General features: G+C 42.2%; 1 protein-coding gene across 1 annotated transcript in view; it reads left to right on the forward strand.

Annotated features, from left to right (window-relative positions):
* Nucleotides 1-22,365, forward strand: part of mid2 (midline 2) — a gene marked incomplete at its 3' end in the record, with an annotated part of 77,543 nt that overhangs the window by 9,993 nt on the left and 45,185 nt on the right. The window contains exons 2-3 of the mRNA XM_080745495.1: nucleotides 19,214-19,279; nucleotides 21,240-21,335. Of these exons, the coding sequence (XP_080601621.1) occupies nucleotides 19,214-19,279; nucleotides 21,240-21,335 (162 nt within the window). The remainder of the gene's footprint in view (nucleotides 1-19,213; nucleotides 19,280-21,239; nucleotides 21,336-22,365) is intronic.

Consider the following 22,365-nt stretch of genomic DNA (forward strand, 5'->3'; position numbering starts at 1 on the left):
ATCTCTCTCCCTCCGTGTGGGGTCTGACACAGCTTTTGGTGCCACTGTTTTTTATCGTTCATCAGTGTGGACACTCACATGATTATTGTGGGTGTAAGGTTTGCCCGAGCGGCCCAGGCTCCAATAAAAGTCAGGGTTTTTATTTCATCAAACTCACTGTGCAGGTATACAGGGATTTTAGGTAGCCGAGACAACAACTGCTCAAAATAACAAAATAGCAATGAAGAACAAATAAAAAACTACTTGGGCGAACACCGTTTACAACAAACCGAACAGGCTAAGAGCTCTCTTTAGGCAACACCTGGATCACAGCCAGGTCCTATAGCTCTCCCTCAGGGATGTTCACAGTGTATTTGCCCACATCACAACACTAACTAGTCTGTCCCTGCAGCCTCCCTTAAATAGGAGCGGACTGTACCACAAGGACACAGCCCCAATTAGTAATAATACTTCCAATACTTCCATATATCCATTTCCAAAATAACCCACAGCTAGTAAGTGTAACCTAAGCATTCTATATGATGCGTTACCTTAAACTTGGATGGACTTCAAATGAATAACATTCTAAATAAACACATTACTCTGAAAGAAAAACCCCTCTCCTCCACAGCACTTGGCACCTTCCAATTAATCAAGGAAGTGCCCCCAGCTGTGCAGGAGAGACACAGGATAAGTGACCACACCCAGTATTACGACCATCCCAATGATTCAATAAACAGGCCCACTTTAAAATACATTGGAGTTAAGGTGTGTACAGTGGGTTCGTTTTTTAGCGAGCGCAATTTATATTTATTTATTCCGCCACTTTTTTTGGCATCCCACTACTTCCACATTTTTTTTTAGCTTTTTTTGTTCAAACTATAACTTGTTCAGCTTTACGCAGTTATTATTGCTCACTGTAAGCAGTTATTATCAGTTTCCCAGTGGATTCCTCTGGGAAATTAATTCTGTCTTACTATTTATATTACTGCTTGGGCTTGAGCTGAATCGAAAGTTCTACTGTACATTTTCTACTGTACATAATATACTTTTTTGCCCAGCCCACACAGTTTCTGCAGGAACTTCTTTTCTAGTCGTTACAGTTATGCTGGGTGTTAACGGCCCCTTAGACTATGAAGCTAAATGTTTATTATATAGAAATGTTGTATAATAAATTACGCATTATAGCTTTCAAACAAGCTGTGTTACGACAATGCCTTAAAAAGGTTTTTTAATGTTTGAAGTCATTAACTATATACAACTATATACAATACACCCCTTTTCACTTTACATCTGTGTGTATATTATAATCCTTTTACAGATATACAATTCAGTCGTTGCAAAGTCTTGATTAAATGACGTGTTAAATGCTACTCTATGCATTCAGTTAACCACACCACTGACCACTCAGTAAAAACTACAAATATGATCTTAACTAGTTTACTTAATAGCCTAATAATAAATAGGCTATTTAGTGTGTGTGCGTGCGTGTGTGTGTGTGTGTGTGTAAAGAAGACACTATTAGCCCTGACATGGAGTGATAGGGTGCTGACTGTTTGATGCCAGAAGGAGCCAGGGTTCTATCTGGAGAGCGGTGTGAGAGAGAGCACACTTAGTCATAGTGACGGACGCATCAGGGAGGCAGGAGGAGGCTTTTAAGAGTGCTGCTGTGGGTCTCTGTCTGCATGTTCCACGTACCTCTATGTGCATGCAGATGTGTGTATGTGCATGCGTCTTCCTGTGTGTGTGACTGTGCGTGTGTGTGTGTGTGTGTGTGTGTGTGGTGTAGTGGTACACTAGTGTGTCCCATCGATGCATTATCCACGTGGAGGGGATATAAGTCACTCTCGCTTTTATTATGAATTCGAGATGGTCATGAAAAAAAGAAGCTTGTTATCAAATCACCCCAGCAGCTGTATCGCCCCCATATGCACAATTTATGGACAAAGGACATGAAAAGCTTTTAAGAACTTGAGTGTTAGCAGTGACACGATACGAGAGAGAGAGAGAGAGAGAGAGAGAGAGAGAGAGAGAGAGAGAGAGAGAGAGAGAGAGAGAGAGAGAGAGAGAGAGAGAAGAAAGACGTGGTTACCAAGCTCCAGTTATGGGCATGTGTGTATTTTGTCCTTTCCTATAATGTTGTCCAAGCATCAGTCCTACATAATGTTTGATGATTTTCCAATCCATTTTCTTCATGCAAATTTACCATGCATATTTTTGCATTTTTGCATTACTAAGTGTATTCAAATCAGCTCCAACAGCACTTAACTCCACAATGTGTCCACACTGTGTAGTCGTTGTAGCGGGGGGACTGTAAGGATGGTTATGTCCAGTGTTGGGTATTGTTACTTTTTAAAGTAACTTGTTAGGTTACAGCATTACTGCCATTAAATTTGCACTGACGTTAATCTCCTTTCACCAATACATCCAAAAATAGTGTGAATAGGTTTTAAATGTAAGTAACACCATTATTCTTTGGAAAAGTTAACTAAGTAACTAACTACTAAATTGCAATAACTCGTAACCCAAAAACATAATCGGTTAAAGTAAAGGGTTCAAAGCATGCCAATGTTGGTCGGTTGGTTGATTTAAAACTAACCATGCCGTTTAAGGGGCAGCACAATCTTAATGGGCCAATGGTAGGGCTTTTAGACTTCTGTGTTCGCAGATGGGGAGGCCAAGCTCTGTCTCTGCACTAGTGACTCCTACAGGTTGGTCAGGGTAACTGTTCAGAGAGTGTAAAATGAAACCAAATAGACCCGTGGACAATCATTTAGCTGGGGACCACCTGGAACCCCCCTCAGAGACTGCTGGTGGTCCCCGGACCACGGGTTGAAAACCACTGGTGTAGATCATCATCATGTAAGAAAAACAGATTGCCATAAATGCATGTAATCAAATGTATCCTGGATAACAAACTGTGTATGTAGATTGTGGCTCGTCAACACCTTAACGCGCAACTTTTTGACTTGTGCTTTATCCCTCTAATCCATGTCATGCTTTCTAGCACATGGTTTTGTCATGATGCGTCGTAGCCTGTAAACCTATTACAACGTATGCATTTCAACCAGATGGTTGTCGGAGAGCAGCGTTGCATGATCACGCCATGTTTTCGCCCCTTTAAGAGGATTTGCGTATTAATCGAGAGTGGAAACTTATCTTGCCATGTTGATGTTTCCATGTATGCTTCCTTCCCTTCCCTCCGCCCCTCATCGAAATGTCACCCTTTCATGAGGTGCCAGCTGTATTGCCCAGGATGCTTGATGTCTAAGCATTTTACAACATTCATCTATTCTGCAACAATTCGTGGTACAGATCATGCTAAGTTGGAGTTCCGTTCAAGGAAATTGATGACATATGCCCTCCATGAACAGGAGGGGTTTGTTTAGGAATTACATTCTTGTGTCCGGGAGGGATCTGAAGAGAACAGGCCATGGCCAATACGATTGGCTGATTTTAATCACCCAAGGCTCTTTTGGTCTCGGAGACAAATCGGACATTGTGGGATCCTTCAGGAAGTCATTTTGGTTTTGAGGCTCAGTGCGAGTTTAACCGTAGAACGCTTTGGAGCATAACAGGAATATTTATGCAATTTGGAATGTCTGTCAGTGTCCCAAGGCCTGAATTCCTCTGACCTCCTCACAAACATGCTCAAGCACACATACACACACACGCACGCACAGTTGCACACACGCATCTCTATGTCTGCCTATAACACATGCACATATTATGTGCATGAGTTGTTGTCTGTCCAGTGTCCAGGTACATGCATAATCTGTCTAGGTAGGTATGTGTGCGTGCGTGCATGCCTACGTGCGTGAGTGTGTGTGTGTGTGTGTGTGTGTGTGTGTGTGTGTGTGTGTGTGTGTGTGTGTGTGAGACAGACTCAGCGTCCTGTTGTGTGTGTGCCAGGCAGGAACAGTGTAGCCCATGGGAAGGTTCTTGGCTTGAACTAATGACACCAGTGTGAGGCGTCCGGCACGTCTGCAGCAGACTTGAGGACAACAAGGACCTCTGATTCATCGTCAACACTGACACGACCAAAGCTACAGGCAGAACGAATGGGAGAGTTGAAACTTCATCATTCTTAAACTATCTGTACCATGAAAGTATTGGAGCAGAGAGCCTGATGTGTTTCCCCTCCAGTTGTTTTGTCATCTTATGATGTTAAATCCATATTGCACAAACAATGACAAAATGCCACTATTCTATTTGGCAGGCTAAATAAAGAAGGCATAGCTAACAAATGTTTCTCCCGTTGCGTCTGCAAAACAGCATCTATTATTATTCCTCCAGGTTGTGCATTCTAATGTGCCCATGCAGCGCCATTCAAATGATGACAACCCTTTTTGTCCTGTGTGGGTAAATGTGCAAAACACCCTTGAACTAAAACTGGAGTTGGGTGTGAAAAAAACGAATTCAATGTCTGCTTTCAATATTGACCAATGAACTCTCTGTGACAAATCACTTGGGCACTATAACAGCCCTACCCCCTGTTTTGAATGCAGGCATATGTCATATGATTTTTGCATTCATAATTTGATAAGAAACTATTCAGAATCTCAATGGATTTGTTTTGTATTGGCTGGCCAACAGGAATTTCAGACCTCCGAACCTTTCACATTCATCTCGGTCTGTCTCAGACACAGCTGCCTTGGACAATAGACATAGACGTTTCTCAGCATGCATACCATTCTCGTGAATCTCTGTTGTTCCAAAAAAGACTTGCATGCACAAAAACATACACACAACACTACCTTACACACAAGCACGCACATACACAGGGGTTCAGTACCATTATCTATCATGTGTGACATTGACATATTGCGTTGGGAGACAGGGGAGGTTTGACTGTAAGACAGTCCAAGAAAAACAAACATGAATCTCAACCCAGAGACTTTGTGTGTGGGCCTGTGGCCGTGGCTTTAGCTCTCTGTACTTGAAACACTCAGGATCCAAACAGCTTAATTTTAAACATTTAAATTACTGTATACATTTATTTGAGTGCAAATTGCAGTATCATTTAATGCCTATATACTGTATATATATACTGTGATATACAGTACAGCTCTGCGTCCACAACAAACCTTTGTCTGCTATAACGTCCTTTTAACTCATTGACTGCTTTCATTAAACCTCGTCTTTGAGGGTTCCCTGCCACGCTTTTTTACCTGTTAAAGTGGTCGCGGCGTGTCCATCGTGCACGATGGTGCATATTTGTGCACGATCAGCGTGCATGCTGTGGAATAGATCCGATCTAATAAAATCCATGCGACCAAGTGCTCCACGGCTACAAGCTCCCTAGTCCCTAAAACTAATATCTTGGTGAATCTCGGGTGGGGCGGCAAAAGACATCGAGAATATCTTGATGAATTGTATCTCAATACTAGAATGAAGGATCTAGGAATTCAACAGAGTATGGCCTACTGGCAGTGTGCACAAGAACATTGGTGACGATTGGTCCAACGGTTTGCAGAATTTGCTCTGGACACAGACACACACAGAAGGACAAATCCTTTTATAGACAGATAGCCGTTGCACAGCCACGGTGTAAAAAAAAGAATGACACCGTGAAGGCATGAACCCTGTCATTTTGATCTTCCTCCGACTGATTGAGCGTTCTCTGTACACTAAATGACCCTAGAGTTATGAACAGCAGCAGAATATGTGACCATGAGATGACTTTGCAAGCTCCCGTCTGTGCTGTGCATGCTCATTTCACATGAGAGGGAGATGGAGAGCACAGGTTAGAGGTACTGTAGTCCTGAGGTCTCTTAAAGCCAGTTAAGGAAAGACAGAGAGAGGGGGGGGCACTGATGCATGCTTAATTTCAGGGACCTGTTTTTATAGGCTTCCTATCTTCTCTGCCCAGCATGGTGGTGACAGAACCAGCTATCACCCTGTCCTGACAAAGGTCCACAGAGATGACATACACAGCCATGAGTGTATATGCGTGTGCGTAAACAGTTTTGAGTGTGTGTGTGTGTGTGTGTGTGTTCCCTCTTTGCCCTCATCATTTATTATTCAAGGATATGATATGAATATATTTGAAGAACATCCCAACACGCTGCCATGAAACATAACAAGCCGCCAGTCACGTCCTCATTGACTGAACCAACTTGTCGTGTTGGGGACAGAGGAGCACTTGTTTTGTACACAACCGTCCTGCATACTTCCTCATTGACCAATTTAGTGTGGCGTTGATTGCTGTTTGGACTGCACCAACACAGACTCACTGTCCGAGTTGCATGCCTGCGTCAAACCTGGATTAAATGAATGCTATGTCTAAAGACCAGATTTAGTCATAAAACACCATATTAATAGTTTTCTTTGGAGATGTGCAGGGTACAAAAACAACCAGGATTTTCAAAGGGAAGCTTCATAAACAAAACAAAAAACACGATGTTGGGGTGACCAGGTCTATAAGTGTAAGGGTCAACAGTATACTTATGTGCATATGGAAATATCTTTGAACTCTCAAATAGGCTCACACAAACATGCAGGTTCTATTCATCTATTTACATCAGTTTTCCTGTCCCTGTGTGTTGATTCAAGGCAATTGTAAGGCAACCCCATACACCTTGTGTAGTGATTTCCCTGTGGGGGAGCTACAGCCGTCAGCACTTATAAAACACTTTAGCTGTCAGGCTAATTCAATTAGATTTTTTTTCATTACCGAGCCCTTCAGTCACCTAGCCTCATATTACAGAGGGGAACGACTTACAGGGGTTACATTTCTCCACTTATGCAGTAGATTTTCTGTTCTGTTGCGTAACAGTGATGAAAAATGCGTATTTTCTTTTTTTTAATATTTGATGTGTTCGGTTCACTTGGATTAGGATTTTGACATCACACGTCTACAAGTGAGAAGTTTTTCTGTGAAGCCTGGGATGCAAAAAAGTTCAGCAGGGAGCCAGAGAGTCATAAAAGAGAGGAATGCCTGGCCCAGAGTCAGACCGCCGCAGTAGTTCAACCGTGCAGACGCAGGAACGTGCGGAATGATTCTTTCCTGTGTGCAGCGGGGCGTGTAGCTGTCACAGACACTGTCCACAGTGTTTCCTTACGCTAGAAGTCTGGCGTCTGACCAAATCAGGAATGCGTATCCGGGGGAACCCAAGTCTCCGGTGGAGGTTATGTGATGTTGCACATGGGCTGTCTCTCCTCTGAGGAGTTCTCATTTCTACCACCTGGTTGGGCCTGTTGGCAGTTGTCTGAATGCATATCCATAGTTTCCCCCAGCAGTGGTGTAAAGTAACAAAGTACATTTATTTAAGTACTGTACTCAAGTACAATTTTGAGGTATTTGTATTTTCCTTGAGTATTTCCAATTTCTGATACTTCTACTTCTACTACTTTTACTCCACTACATTTATTTGAAACCTTGTAGATTTGGATTATTATTAGAAAACCTTCATTAACAACTTCAGCCCTCTATACATTTCGGCCTTTTGAAAATTGTACATTTTGAATTCCATTTACTTGTAACTGAGTATTTCTATATTACAGTATTGATACTTTCATTTAAGTAAAACATTTTTGTATTTTTTCCACCACTGTCCATAGTGTCCCCCAGCATGTCCCAGCTAGACTCACAACAACATGTCTTAGTACAGTGGTCCTCAACCTTTTCAGGCCGCAACCCCCAAAATAATCATATTTTAACTGGGGACCCCCCCACCCTGACGAGCACTAAGGCATTACATTTTGTATAACACGGTTCTATTGTGAAAATAGCAGATATACATGCTCACAACGCCTCGCATTGCGAGGCGTTGTGAGCATGTCGATCGGCTGCCTCTAATATTTGACAATTTGGCCAATGTTTAATTTGTCATTTTAGAGGTATTTAAGAAGTCCTTAAATAGTGGGAGAAATATGTAACAAAAAAAGGCAAATGTGTTCACTTCCGGCAGAAAGCGTGAAAATTTGCACCTAGGGGTATTTTTGCGTGCTGAATTCAAAAATTGATGGTCCCAAGCACTTTTCCCATGGGATCTGGTGGCTCTCATTCACTTACCATACTAGGGAAAAAAGACCCCCCAAAACATCTTCTTCAAGTAGCATGTGAGGGGTCAAACTAGGTGTTTTTCGGGATTCTGAATCCATTGCAAGCATTTGTTTTGCACGAAAAACATTCCTTTCCGAGAAATGGACACAACAAAACTTTGAAAAGTGATGACTCATCACTAAACCATAGTTTGTGGGGTCCATTTCTTCCCCAAGGAATGTTTTTTGTGCAAAACAAATGCTTGGAATGGATTCAGAATCATGAAAACCCCCTAGATAGACCCCTCACATGCTACTTAAAGAAGATTTTTCGGGGGTCTTTTTTTCCTAACCCTAACCCTATGGTAAGTGAATGAGAGAAAAGTGAATTTGAGAAAAGTGCTTGGGACCGTCAATTTTTGAATTCAGCGCACAAAAATACCCCTAGGTGCAAATTTTCACGCTTTCTGCCGGAAGTGAACACCTTTTTCACATATTTCTCCCACTAAAATACGTGACACGTCCAGCACATCAAACCTTCGGTCTCACGCTCATATCCCTGCCTTCTGTCTAGCGCAGATCTTTTTGGTATCCTGCCAGAAGCTGTCATAATAACAATTACCATAATATAGATGTTATGTATGACCTCACCTATAAATACATGATGGGGACACGATTTACTGTCTTGGCTGTCAATTACACAAAGTATAGAGCACAGTAAAGTGCATTATGGTTTATGATATCAGATTGTGTGTGTGTGTGTGTGTGTGTGTGTGTGTGTGTGTGTGTGTGTGTGTGTGTGTGTGTGTGTGTGTGTGTGTGTGTGTGTGTGTGTGTGCGCGCATTCATTTGTGTGTACATACTGTATGGCACATCCACGTACACGTACACTACAGTCTGATTATGCATGGCCTACTGTACCACAGCCTGTGCAGGTGAACGTAGGGGTCTCCACCGCTCACAGGCAGCAGAGCTCTGTGGGAGGGTCACAGTGTGTTAAAAAGACTCTGGGGGAAACGCCTCAACTCTTTATGTCTCACCAGTCTCTGGATTTCATTATCTCCTACTGTTTCATATGCCGCTGAAACAGCAGCAAACACATCCTCTGCTTGCTTGCAAGTGGTAACATCAGGACAAGTATTTTTCCCCCATGAATCAAAAGCTTACATGGACATTTATGTGCTGGGTAAGTTTCATACAATGAGCTTTTTGCTGTTGTGAGTTAAACTACAATGACAATCCATGGGGATTTGTTTTGTTTAGTTTGTTTACCAGCTGTAATAGAATGAGCACCACTTGATCTTAGCCCAGGGAGCCAACAACAATGTGTAAATAACAGTCAACCTTCAATATCAGTCTAGGATAGTTAAGAATATTGATATGTAATGTGAGAACACGATTGGTGTCCTGAGAAGGAATCCATTGTATTTGTCATCAAACTATGTGCTTTTACAAAGAGACAAAGTTGGAAATTGATTGATTGAAGCCGATAACCATATCCTGGAAAAGACAGCTGACTGTCCATTCCTATTCCATCCACAGAGTGTATGCACCCTGTACTTACAGTATAGATTCTGTCAGTGGCTATAATCCTATATGCTGTACTGTACATTGGAGAGGACGTTAAGCAATCCAGTGTACAGTAGGATTGTCTCTAAATGGGCAAAGTGAGCATCATAAACTAAAGGATCTGCTGATACATTTTTATGACATTTGTATTGAAACTACTCTTTGTTTGTGGTTGTTAAAATGATTTTTAACAACCTACACTTGCAATGTAAAATGGGCCTCATCACACCAAGAAAAAACACAACAAACTGACCTGGCCTTGTCCCTGTGACAGGGACAGTGTTGCTGCAGCCATTTTGTTTCTCCTCTGTCAAGACACAAGTGGGAGACAAGGGGATAAAGGGCACAATTGAGGAGACGAGGGGGAGAGTCGGGACAGTTGACAAGGCAGAGGAATGCAAATGGGACACTGGAAGCGGCAGAGACGGAAAAGGTGGACAGCGGGGTCAGTAAAGATAGCGAGGGAGAAAGAGAGAAAGGGAAGAGAGAGAGAGGCCTCATGATGTTGGCACACGGGCTGACTCACTCATCAGGCGCTCGGGATTTAAATGGCATGCCCATGCTCTGGCACAACAAGCCTCTAGCAGAGCCACAGGTGACACCTCAGCTGTCAACACGGAGCATTTAAAGGGACACCATTGCATTTTAGCCCGTTATTTCTCCTCACCAGGCACTCATCGCACTATAAGGGGAAGAAGAAAAAGTTTCTACATTTGTCTGTCAGCTTGCTTCCCTTGTTAGCATTCCTCACCGACATGAATCGGTAACTTAGACTGCAAGTTATAATGAAGTAGGTTACAGCTCACTGTAGCTACCCACTGCTCTTCAGGAATACAAACAATGTTGACTTGCTGCAGTGTCAATGCAGAAACATTTCTACATATTGTGACAGGTGCCTGGTGAGAGGATTTCTTTTGTAAAGGCTAGTGTGTGTGTGTGATTCCATATTCAAGTGGCTTAACCACTACATGTCATCAATGGCCACCATTTCTGTATTTCTATATCTCAGATGAATGAAGAGGCACTTATATGTATGCATGCATGTTTGTATTCAAATTTACAACACAACACTGTTTGCAAGCAATGGAAACCAATATAACAACAACAATATTGATTCTCTCTCTCTCTCTCTCTCTCACTTGCACAATAAGGACAACGTTAGGCAATGTTTCGGTCAATAGACTTTCAGGCATCTGATCAGATGGTTAATATCAGGCATCATGGAGTGTAGACGGTGCGCAGGTCATTTTATTGCATTCTGTAGTTGTAATCTTTGAAATAACAGAGGCGCATGTAGTATTATTGTTTTGAAAAGCTCATGACAGGATTTTCTTCCCACTTTGTGATCTTTCCTCTCGACTGAATTTAGAACTGCGTGACATAATTATGGATATACTCAAGGCCAGAGAATGCCTCTGTTATGCTTGTGTGTGTGTCCATGTCACTTGTAGTTGCAAATTACATCTTGCAGTACAGTACATCTAACTGCTCATTTCAGTCTGCCAACACATTATTCCGTCTGTCATCTTTATTATACAACTGAGCAAAAGCCGCATCCCACTTCCAAACCCGTTCACGCCTACTCTGCCTCCACTCCAACTCAACTTCAACTCAACGGTAGGTAGAACGTACGGAAAAATACCGCCCACCTCTATGCCGATTCGCTAATCGCTAGGATCAGGGGCGTCACTTGGGTATGGCAGGGGTATGCAGCTATATACCATACCCTGGGTCCAGGGGGTCCAGGGGGGAAGATAAAAGTTAGTTCGAAATATAAATCCATGAATGTCTCTGGGTCCAGGGGGTCCAGGGGGGAAGATAAAAGTTAGTTCTAAATATAAATAATAAATGTATCATGCCTGTTGGTAAGGTATGGCAACATGACTGGAGCTACTTCTTCTTAAAATAAATGTATCATGCCTGTTGGTACGGTATGTCAACATGACTGGTGTCTTGCACGCGCGCACCAGTCATGTTGCCATACCTTAGCTTTTTCTGAACTGACGCCACTGGCTAGGATCCCGCTACACTCCAAATGTACCGCGCCGCGCACGCACAGACATTTACGAGGAACGTGCATGTTTGGATCGATGACTCCCTCAAAAATACCATCAAGCGACCATACTTCTGCGTCTTGAAAGCCTTGGATCGGCCGCGCCGTGCAGTGGCTCTCTGTTTCGTGAAGTGTGTCTGTGTATTTATGTGCGCCCGCTCATCTGAGCCGTGAGTGTGTGTGTATTTTCATGGGCGGTCAATTGGCCGCCGCATCAGTAACCAGCGGCCACTGACATAAATTCTCAGCACTGCTCAGCATGCATGATGCTCTGGGACCACCAGAGCAGGACTGCAACTTGTACTAAAAATTAGCAAGTAGCAGCCAGCCTACTTTAGTGGCAGCCAACAGTATACAGATGGTGCTGATTAGCCTACCTTTGCAATGTAAGGATATATTCCATAATCCTGTGTCAATGTCGTCTCAAAGAAGAAGAAAAAGAAAAAAAAAAGCATCGTGTCACCATGCTTTCCTGCCTCCAGTCCAGACGGCCCATGCAAGGAGTTTACTTTCACTTTAATTTAACAGAATGCAACAGAATTGCAAAAGCTTTTGCAAGCGACAGAAAAGGCCATTAGTCCCTTTATTTTAGCCAGTTTAAAAGGAAAATCAGCTCCAGTTTCTCTGTTGCTGAAAAGAGAAAGTCCGTTCACTTAATTGTCCACACGCTGGATTAATGAATGTCCACAGGTGAAGCCCGTTAAAGGTCATTAATAGTCTCCTCTGATAGTTTCACAAAGTACACTAAGCAACAGAAATGTATAATGTAACATTTTAAGTCCCTGACAGAGGTTTTACAAGCCAATTCAATAGCAGCAACATTGTCATGAGGTATTTTTTGCCCTTAAATATTTGAAAGGAACAGACTAGAGTCAGATTATTGTGACATAAGGTACATTTCCCAATAATAAAATCTAATAATTCGCTCCAACGTGATACATCAACTGTGTGGCCCATGTCCTTTTTTATATGCAAATCGCTATTTCATTGTTTTATTTGTTGAAAGGTGTGAATAGAGGTCTCATTAAATTCCCCCCCCCCCAATGAGAGACAGAGTGGGAATGTTTCTGTCTGCAAATACACATTAATGTCCTCTTTTATATGCAAATCGCTATTGCAGTGTCATGTATTTGAGTGTTTTCTTTGTTGAAAGGTGTAAGTCATAGTGTTCTCTCTCTCTCTTTTATAAAGAGATAGTCACGTTTAAGTAATTAGTGCTTATTATTAAACATAACTCTTATTGCTTCAGTCATCAAATCAATTTCAGTAGGCTTACTTTTAGCCAATAATAATAATAAATACTGTTAATTAATGACACACACACACACACACACACACACACACACACACACACACACACTCAAAATACATGAAGAAACAGTGCTTTTTGTGGGCAACATGGCTTGGAGCAGCTGTGCGTGTAACACTAGGATGAGGCCGCCGAAGGCGGCCGAAATTCTAGTGTTTAACACGTGTGAATAACGTGTCTATTGCCCTTTTGTGGGTTTAGCAGACATTTCTGAGCAGCTCTCCATTTCCTTAACATAGGTCTACACTGAAAAATCCTAGTGTTTAACTCTTGAGAATGCAAAAAAGTACTTGTAAGGGTTGGATGTTGGATGTTGGATGTTTCCTTTATATATATATATATATATATATATATATATATATATATATATATATATATATATATATATATATATATATATTATTTTTTTTACAAATTACATTTGCAAATCATTCCCCCTCTCATATGACTCAGACCTCCATCTTTTCTGTTAGTTATCAGTCTATATACTGTATGTATAGCTTGTTGATGTTAGAATTAATACTATGAATCAAATATACAGTAGTTATTCTTAAATAACTCATGGGAAGGTAGTATGAGTCTACAGAAAACAGTCTTAGTTTATAAAAGCTGTTAGGAAAAAGTGGCCATGTCTACTTGCATGATAAAATGTATAATATTACCAAACCGAATAAATGAGAGGGAAATCATCAGCATTTTGGGAGGAAACTTGGGTCAACATTAAAAAATCTGTTGAAACCATCTCATTATATTTCTCATTGTTCAGATGATTCAGCGGAGACTGGGTTCTTCCCCAATGAGAGGTGCACCAATACGTTTTGCATTGATACAGAGCCTTTAAGAACTAACACAACAATGAATGAATAACTTTGGCAAATGAGTACACCGGCTAGACAACAGTTCTACACACATTATGGTGTATAGTATACGTGTCGTCTCTCTCTCTCTCTCTCTCTCTCTCTCTCTCTCTCTCTCTCTCTCTCTCTCTCTCTCTCTCTCTCTCTCTCTCTCTCTCTCTCTCTCTCTTTCCCCATTCTTTATGCGTTGAGTCTGCATCTCTCAAAGTACAGCATCCACCACTATTACTGTATGTGAGGGAGCCATTTTTGTGCTAAATTAATTTGTGGATCCAAAACTCATTTGTAACTGAAACTAATCAGGAGGAGAAGAGGGTTGCTGAGGCTTGTCATGATGCTGCAGGCGGCCTCCCAGAACTGCTGCTGGGGGAGCTGTGAACAGAGGACAGGGGTTCACAGATAAGCTATTGAAGTGCAGGCTCACAACTTCACAAGCCGCTCCATTGCTGTCACAGACTAGCTTATGTCATCATTCCAACTCTTCCACGCACGTTTCCCCCCTAAATTGAAATATTCACAGCATTTAAATGGTGATGAAAACATAATGCTGTTTAATAAGTGATAAAAACTTGAAATTGTTCTTGTAGCAGTGCAGTGTTTCCACTTATTATAATTCAGTCAGCCCACACACGCACGCACACACGCACACACACAGACAGACGAAATTGTGCCCTCATTGACGATGAAAGTTAAACATCTGGCCTTATTGCTCCACCAAACCAAGTGGGATGAAAGCAGAATGTAAAACATTTTGTAAAAAAACTGAACTGACAAAAATATAGAGAGACAGCGAGCACAAAAAGTGGCATCTGGCATGCCACTGCGTATCGGCATATGCGGTGGCACATGCCAGATGCCACTTTTTGTGCTCGGCCCTGCTGGAAATTTAACTAGGAAAAAGCCTGGGTCCATCTGTCAAGATGACATTTGCCGCCCACTGAAAAATATTTTATGCAATATTTGATTTTATACTGTTCTCAGATACAGAACAGATGAACATGAGTGTATTGATATTCTGTTGAAATTGCTACTCGGCTACCAGTAGGCTGAGACATGATCATAATATCTTTGGGCAGGAGTCACAGTGGCTACCCACATCTGTTGGACAAGAATATTCCATATCCAGTCCTCAGCTGCAAAGTCACGACCTTCAGAAATCTTATATTCTGGCAAACGCCTAGATGAGGAGAGCTAGGACTTGTTATTTTCTGCACAGTCTACCGCTCAAACGGATCAATTCCCTCACCCGTTGAGTTGTACCAAAGCCTCCTGTTGCCGGTGGGCCCAGAACAGTTTGTAGAATCAATAGCTGGATAAGGACCGCGCACACGAACAATGTATTCTGATTGAGTCGGATATTCAGCATCAGAAATATATGCTGTACATTTCTCCCTCCAGCTTGGACTTTCACAGTTTATTTATTTATTTGTATTCACGAGTAAACTTCATTGACTATTGTTATTCAGACTTGACATACAACAGAAAACTGTTTTTACGCTCCGTTTTTACTCTCGTATTGTTCACTTCAAGTGAATAGGCGAGTACTGTATGAATGTTATTCTCCATTCAGGATTAATCCATGAATCGGATACAAGGTGTTCCATCATTAATGCATCGTCAGGCTGAATGTGTGAAAGGGAGACCCATTAAGTCCATAAACCCGCATCAACCCCCAGTCACCCTACATCCCTGTCTACACCTGTTTTTATCCTGTATTAAGTTCCCATCCTTTACCACTTCTTCTCACAGCATTTCAGCCTGTAATCTAATAGGAAATTCATCTAATAATAGCCTGTAGAATGTGGTAGCTGGAAGTAACAGTTAGGGTTCTGGTTCGTGCCACGTTCATTTTGACGTTCACCCACATTTTGAACTGTTTTTCTTTCTCTTTCATATTCTCCTCTTTCTTCCTTCTTGTTTTTAGTGCTCTTGGATCACTCCGTCCCTGACCCACACATATAATTGGACAGCTGAAAGCACAGCCTGTGATTCAAAGAAAGTCTCTCAGACAGAGAAACAAATAGAAGCCTCCTCACCAGCACTCACCAGCCATGATGATTTAATATTCTCTTTTCAGAATTGCTGAGAAATTTCCTCACATCCTCCCATGTGAATAAAAATACAAATTATTATTGGATTTCTGGCCATTTACAACACCTTTCTTGCACAATAAACCAGTGGAAACAAAGCCATCGGGATTTGAGGGCCAAATCTCCTGAGGCGCTGAGTAAGGTTGTAGAGTTTGTCCTTCCCTGCCGCTTCCAGAGCGTCTCCTTCTGTTATTATGAGTTTCAATGTTGTTGTAATTCCCCTCCAGAATTCGCAAGCCAAAGTGGGTGTCTGGCAGCATTCTTGTTTCATCAATTTCAAGACTTCCTGCGGTGTTTTGAACATTCACACAGTAGTCGCTAATTTGAAGGTCAGATGAGTTCGTTTACTGTTCAAAATATTTATAATGATCACTCTTAGTCTTATTCAATAAAAGTAATTCGAATTCAATACGCTCATTTATTGGGGCATGAAATGGAAGAGTTTATGTTCATTCATCTTGTAGAAATGCTGGTAAATGAACTGGGCAAGACACAAGCAAAACAATACAGACAAGCTAAACCAAGCAAATAGAAATGAACACCTGCCAGTATTTGGAATACAAACGAAAACTCTGTCTATTTTAGCTGCTGTACATTATTAATTGGGCACCAGCCAGCAGGTTATGGGACAACCGTGACTTCCCATTTGTTATCTGCTACCACTCTGTGACGGTCTCAGGAGCTCTGCCCTATGGAATATTATCCTCAGACAGAAACCACATTTCCCAGGAGGCTCGTGTTACTGACACTTCCCTGGCTCTGAAAAGCATCTCGTTAACAACAGCTGTAAAGTGAGCTTGGTCGTCCCAAATTCATTTTTTTCTTTCTGTAGTTTAATCTCTTTCGCATTTTCTCTCTCTCACATCTCTCTCTCTCTCTCTCTCTCTCTCTCTCTCTCTCTCTCTCTCTCAGTCAGCTTGTGCACTAGGCAAGATCTAGTCTATTCTGTTGCTTGTTTATTTGTTAGTTATTTCATGGTGTGATGTCGCAATGACCAAAGGTCCCAGCCACTTACTGTGTTACTGTAGCTTGTTACAGTAACGCCAAGTGTATACTCCATTAGCATCCTGTGCCGAAAATCGCGAAGGTTACAACAATCTACAGTATTATCTCCCTCATGTGGTAAATTACAGTCCACTTTTCATTTTTCATACTATGTTGTGTCTCAAAGGCTTGTGTTCAAGGGCTTGAATCTGATGTGAAAAACTGATTTATTTACTTTTAGCTAGTTTTGCATTGTTCATTTTCGTTTTTATTTCGTTTTTGTTAGAAAAGATATGTTAGTTTTTAATTTAGTTATAGATAACAAAATATGTCTTCCCTTTTAATTTAGTTTTGCCTGAGTTTTAGTTAACTAACCTCAGAGCATCTCCGCTACACTATGATGTCATGCTATTTGGGGAGCGGTGACATAACATGATATGTTTTTCTGTCCGTGTTTCCGTGGTCATCATCACTGTGCCACAACTGACAGAATCCGGACTGAAAGAGAGAGCACGGTAGAAAGGTCATAGTGTAAGACCGCAGATTGAAGCAAAGAAAGCCGGCGACACAGTAGGAAGCACAGTGTGGAGAAAAAAAGACTGAGAATGCAGCAGAGTGCAGGGAAAGAACGAACCCAGGAAACAGAATGACAGGACAGGCCTGATTGAAGCCACTCCGCCAGGCTGCCCCACTCAACATGTGGCCAATGTCTATTTCTATCTCCATTAGCTCCCCCTCTTTCTTTCTCAGTCTCTTTCTCATTCCCATGGAATGGTGCATCGAATGCTGAATGAACAAATGCCACTGGCTTACGCTATACATCACTAAATACTGTACCCAGCAAGCTCATCATACGTATACCTCGCCTCCTGCAACTCCCCACTCACTCCCACTGTGTCCACCCCACTGTTCCTCTGTTCCACTCTCTTTCTCTATCTCTGTTCCACCACTAGGCCTCTCTCCTTCTACTCCTCCATTTCTGTCAGCTCTGTCTGTTCTATTCTTACATTCTTTCCCCTCTTTATCCCTTGTTTTTGGACCCCTGCACTTCTTCCTTCGCTACCTTCCTCTCATTCTCTCTCTGCCTTGTCCTATCATCACTGTCAGAGTGTGTCTGCCTGTCTTTGAAGTCTGCAGTGTGTTTTAATGAGCCGCTCGTCTCTCCTGCCATTCTCTCTCCCTGGTCGCTGGTCTGAGGGCCACTGGAATGCCAACAAGCCTCAGGGCTTCTTGTGTGCAAGGAGACAAGCACATTAAGCACACACAAGCATGCACCGCTTTCCATCCATGCGCGTAGAGACGTTAACAGCAAGCACAACTTGCATTATGCTCTCTCTCTCTCTCTCTCTCTCTCTCACTCACACACACACACACACACACACACACACACACACACACACACACACACACACACACACACACACACACACACACACACACACACACACACACAGTTTCTTTATTGTTACGTATTGAGTATGGGTACATAAGCGTAAACTAATTTAGTTCTGGTTCCTCAGACATTGTATTAGCAGCAATAACAACAATAATAATAATGTTATAATATGGGAAATAACAAAGGAATAATCAAATGTATGCAGGTGTGTACCCCTACATTAATTCAAATCGCATGCATGCACTCAAACACGCACCCATTTGACTGCACAAAAAGGGAGTGGATGCAAATGCACTAATGAACACACATGCACATCCGCTCACACAAAAACAGGGGTTTGCTTCACTCAGGTCCCGTGGGAGGCAGCTGTTTTCTGATGTATTAATCATTATCGTCTCCAGCTTGCTAATTAATGATCCATCTGTCCCCTCTCACTGATGTTCCACATCAAACCCCTTGTGTACACGCACGCACGCACGCACGCACGCACGCACGCACGCACGCACGCACGCACGCACGCACGCACGCACGCACGCACGCACGCACGCACGCACGCACGCACGCACACACACACACACACACACACACACACACACACACACACACACACACACACACACACACACACAAACGCGGTATGCACATTTACAGAACGAACTCAACGCTCAAGTGTTTCTGATGCAACCTGAGTGCTATCTTGAACAAGGCAGATAGATTGAACAGGCTCTAGTCATACTGCGAGACATTTGGAGCCACACATGCTCATCTGCAGTCGATTGTCACTGGGATAACAAAGCCCCTGTCACATGCAGAATGACAGTGGCACTCATTAATAGGTTCGCCTGCAGGCAGGCAGCACAGACCTACAGAGGCATCCTTTCCAGTCACTGTGCCTCTGTGTGATTGATGTGTGCAATCAGACCAGTAAGGTTTGTCTGTCTGTGTTGTGTGTTTGTGGTCGTGTGTATGTGCGTGCGCATGTGTTCGTAGGCTTATCAGGTGAGCCCGGGCAGAGTGTCAGACGCGGTAATGGAGGCTTCAAAGACAAGCGCTGCGGTGAGTTCCCCAGTTGCCTTTTCAACCCTCCACTCCACCCCCACATTGCTAATGGTGGAATACAGACAGACTGACAGACCATAGGATGGATAAGATAAGAGACCAGCAGAAGAAGGCAGGTAGATAAGTTGGCTAAAGTGGGCGCACATGTCAAAGAGCCAGAGCAACATGTAGGCTAATTAAGATACGTACTGTACACTGCATTGTGGGTTGGGAGGGAGGCTGACAGACAGACAGACAGACTACTGCTCGTATACCAGCTCATTATTCTGCTGTTTTCTTCACAGCATTTGTTGTTGTTTTGATGCTTGTTGCCATTCACTGACATCCCCGGTTTGTTTTCTTTACATTAACAGCAGTTTTATTCAAAGCTTGCCGCCGTTTGCTTGTGTCCATATTCATCTTATTGTGGTTGTATCTGTGTGTGCGTGTGTGCGTGTGTGCGTGCGTGCGTGCGTGTGTGTGTGCACAAGCGATTGTGTGGTATGTGTATGCACCTGCACACTTTTAATTCAGATTTTGGTACGTAGTCTTGGTTTTGAAACGCTGATAATTGAATATTTAAATCACTCAAAAAGGATCTTCGAGGATTTTCACCTCGCATAGATCACATGATGGTTGGCATGGTTTCAAAGTTAATAGAGGCTAGATCAGAGGGTTCGAAAGCAATTATACAGACGTTATGAAAGCAGTGGTCGCTATCGCTAATGATTAAGCATTTATTGTGCAAAGACACATGCAAATTATGTTTTCTTATCTGCAACATTGAATAGCTTAGTGCTGTGTTTTATCGTACAATAAGAAATCTACATGGGACTGTAGATGCTGGAAGAATCCGAGTAGATAATGAGGCTAAAAATGTGTTTTTGTTTTTTTTAAGACACTTGTTATGTAAATCTGTTTTTTATAGTCATAAGTGCACTTGTCATTGAACAGAGATAATACCAGAAACAATGCTAAAAATGCTTTTTGTATGATTCCAAAACAATACTGTGCCTATTTCTGACTAATTCATGACCACATACAGTAGCAAGTGCAGAAAACGTACCACCAATCTTGTGTTAGTTCTGCAGTTCTGTTGCAGCCTATATAATCATCAAGGGTAATTTATTTATGAAAAAAGGGACCCAAATGTGTCCAATCTTACATTACATTTTACATTATTTAAATTAACACTGAAGATTGTACTTTGTATTCTTTCTCAAATGTTCTGACTCGGAACCAATTAACCATACAATGAAGCTGTGCACAGCTAATGTAAAATGTTTTATGCACCAGGTGTATAAAGACTTTATAAGAGATTTTTGTTTTCTGTTATTGAGGTATACATTGTAATTAAAGTCTGATGTCTCTCAAAACCTTGAAATCACCCACAACAAACCACACTTCATCGTAATGTTATTCTTGTTCTTCTCACTTAGATTTTGTGGTTTGGGTCCATACATGCATACACACATCATGGACACACATCATGGATTAGGATTATATATGCAACCTACATTGCAAAATGCATGTTGAAGAAGTTTAAGATTGTTGTAGGACATGCATTTTCAAAAGAGGAACCCTATAAAGGGAACAAGAATTGATTCTCTAGCTTTTTCACAGCCACGCATCCCTAATGCAGTGGTTGTTTGCAAACGTTTTAATTTCAAGGACCCCCATAACTCTGAGAGTGTACAAATCCTTTCAGTTCCATTTGTACACTCAGATTTACAGCCCTGTAAGGGTCCATTTGGAACCCCCAAGGAACCCTGAGGGTTCCTGGACCCCCACTTAGTTCCACTGCTCTAATGTATGTAATGGAGAGAAATCAAGCAGTATTGGGAAAATATTTGTCCATCCCTAACTTGTACTGGTCTTGTGTACACTTTGTCACCTGTGTTTTCACTAACAACGTGTCCTCTTGTCTCCTCGGCTCTGTCTCCCCTCCACCTGTCATCTCCCTCATCCCTCCTGACAGCAAACTCTGGAGAACAACCTGACCAACCTGGTGAAGAGGAACAGTGAGCTGGAGAACCAAATGGCCAAGCTCATCCAGATCTGTCAACAGGTTGAGGTGGGTAAAGAGATGGCGTGTGTGTGTGTGTGTGTGTGTGTGTGTGTGTGTGTGTGTGTGTGTGTGTGTGTGTGTGTGTGTGTGTGTGTGTGTGTGTGTGTGTGTGTGTGTCCACGTGCGTGCGGGCGTGAGTGCGTGCGTGCGTGCGTGTGTAATGCTTGAGAGAGATGAATGCGTACATGTGCATGTACTGTATGAGGAAAGGAATTGTGCGTGTGCGTGCGTGCGTGTGTGTCCATTCTTCCTTAAGTTTTCACGCATGAGGCTTTAAAAACAAGAAACCAGCACATCCATTTATGGTTCTGAGCCCATAAATAAATCATAGCAAGACATGCAGTAAGAGAGAGAGAGAGAGGAAGAGAGAAACAAAAGCTGTGAGGTTATGGCGTTACTCACTCTCCTCCACTCACTTTCTCTCTTCCCTAGCGATCAGAAATATCATTAACACTCAGGTCTGACACTGTTATTGACTGCATAAAGCTTAGCTCTGCCGGTATTGCCCCCCGGCTCAAGTCGCGCACACACACACGTAAAATTGAATCTTTCTTACATTCTCTCATTGCTTGATTTGTTGATTAATTGATTATCTCTCTCTGTTGCTTTTCCTCTGTTGTTTTATTAATGGTTGCGCTAGCAATAAAATAGCACGGTTGTTTGAAAACATCTTCACTGGCTGCTGATCAAAGATTGATTAGTCTGTAGAGTGTCTATTCAACATTCAAAAGGGACTACACAGCACCATTATATTTAGGATATTATTTTTTAAAGGTCCGGGAAACAGTCCAATTTATTCACAGATGAGTTGATTTAAAAAATATATTATATTTTCCAAATGGCCCTCAAGATATTAGAAAAAGAGTCTTCAGCAGAGATTGTCTGGCATTCCCCATCTAAACACCCAGTTTTTTATTGTGGACATTTAAATGTCACTTTGTCCCAAACAGTAGAAACACCATGCCTCTCTACTTTGTGCCCAGCTGAGCCATTTTTGCCAGAGCAGACCAAGATGGTTCTGACTGATTTGTTTGCG

The sequence above is a fragment of the Nannobrachium achirus genome, assembly GCF_963921795.1.
Source record: "Nannobrachium achirus genome assembly, chromosome: 17".
NCBI classification, from domain to species: domain Eukaryota; kingdom Metazoa; phylum Chordata; class Actinopteri; order Myctophiformes; family Myctophidae; genus Nannobrachium; species Nannobrachium achirus.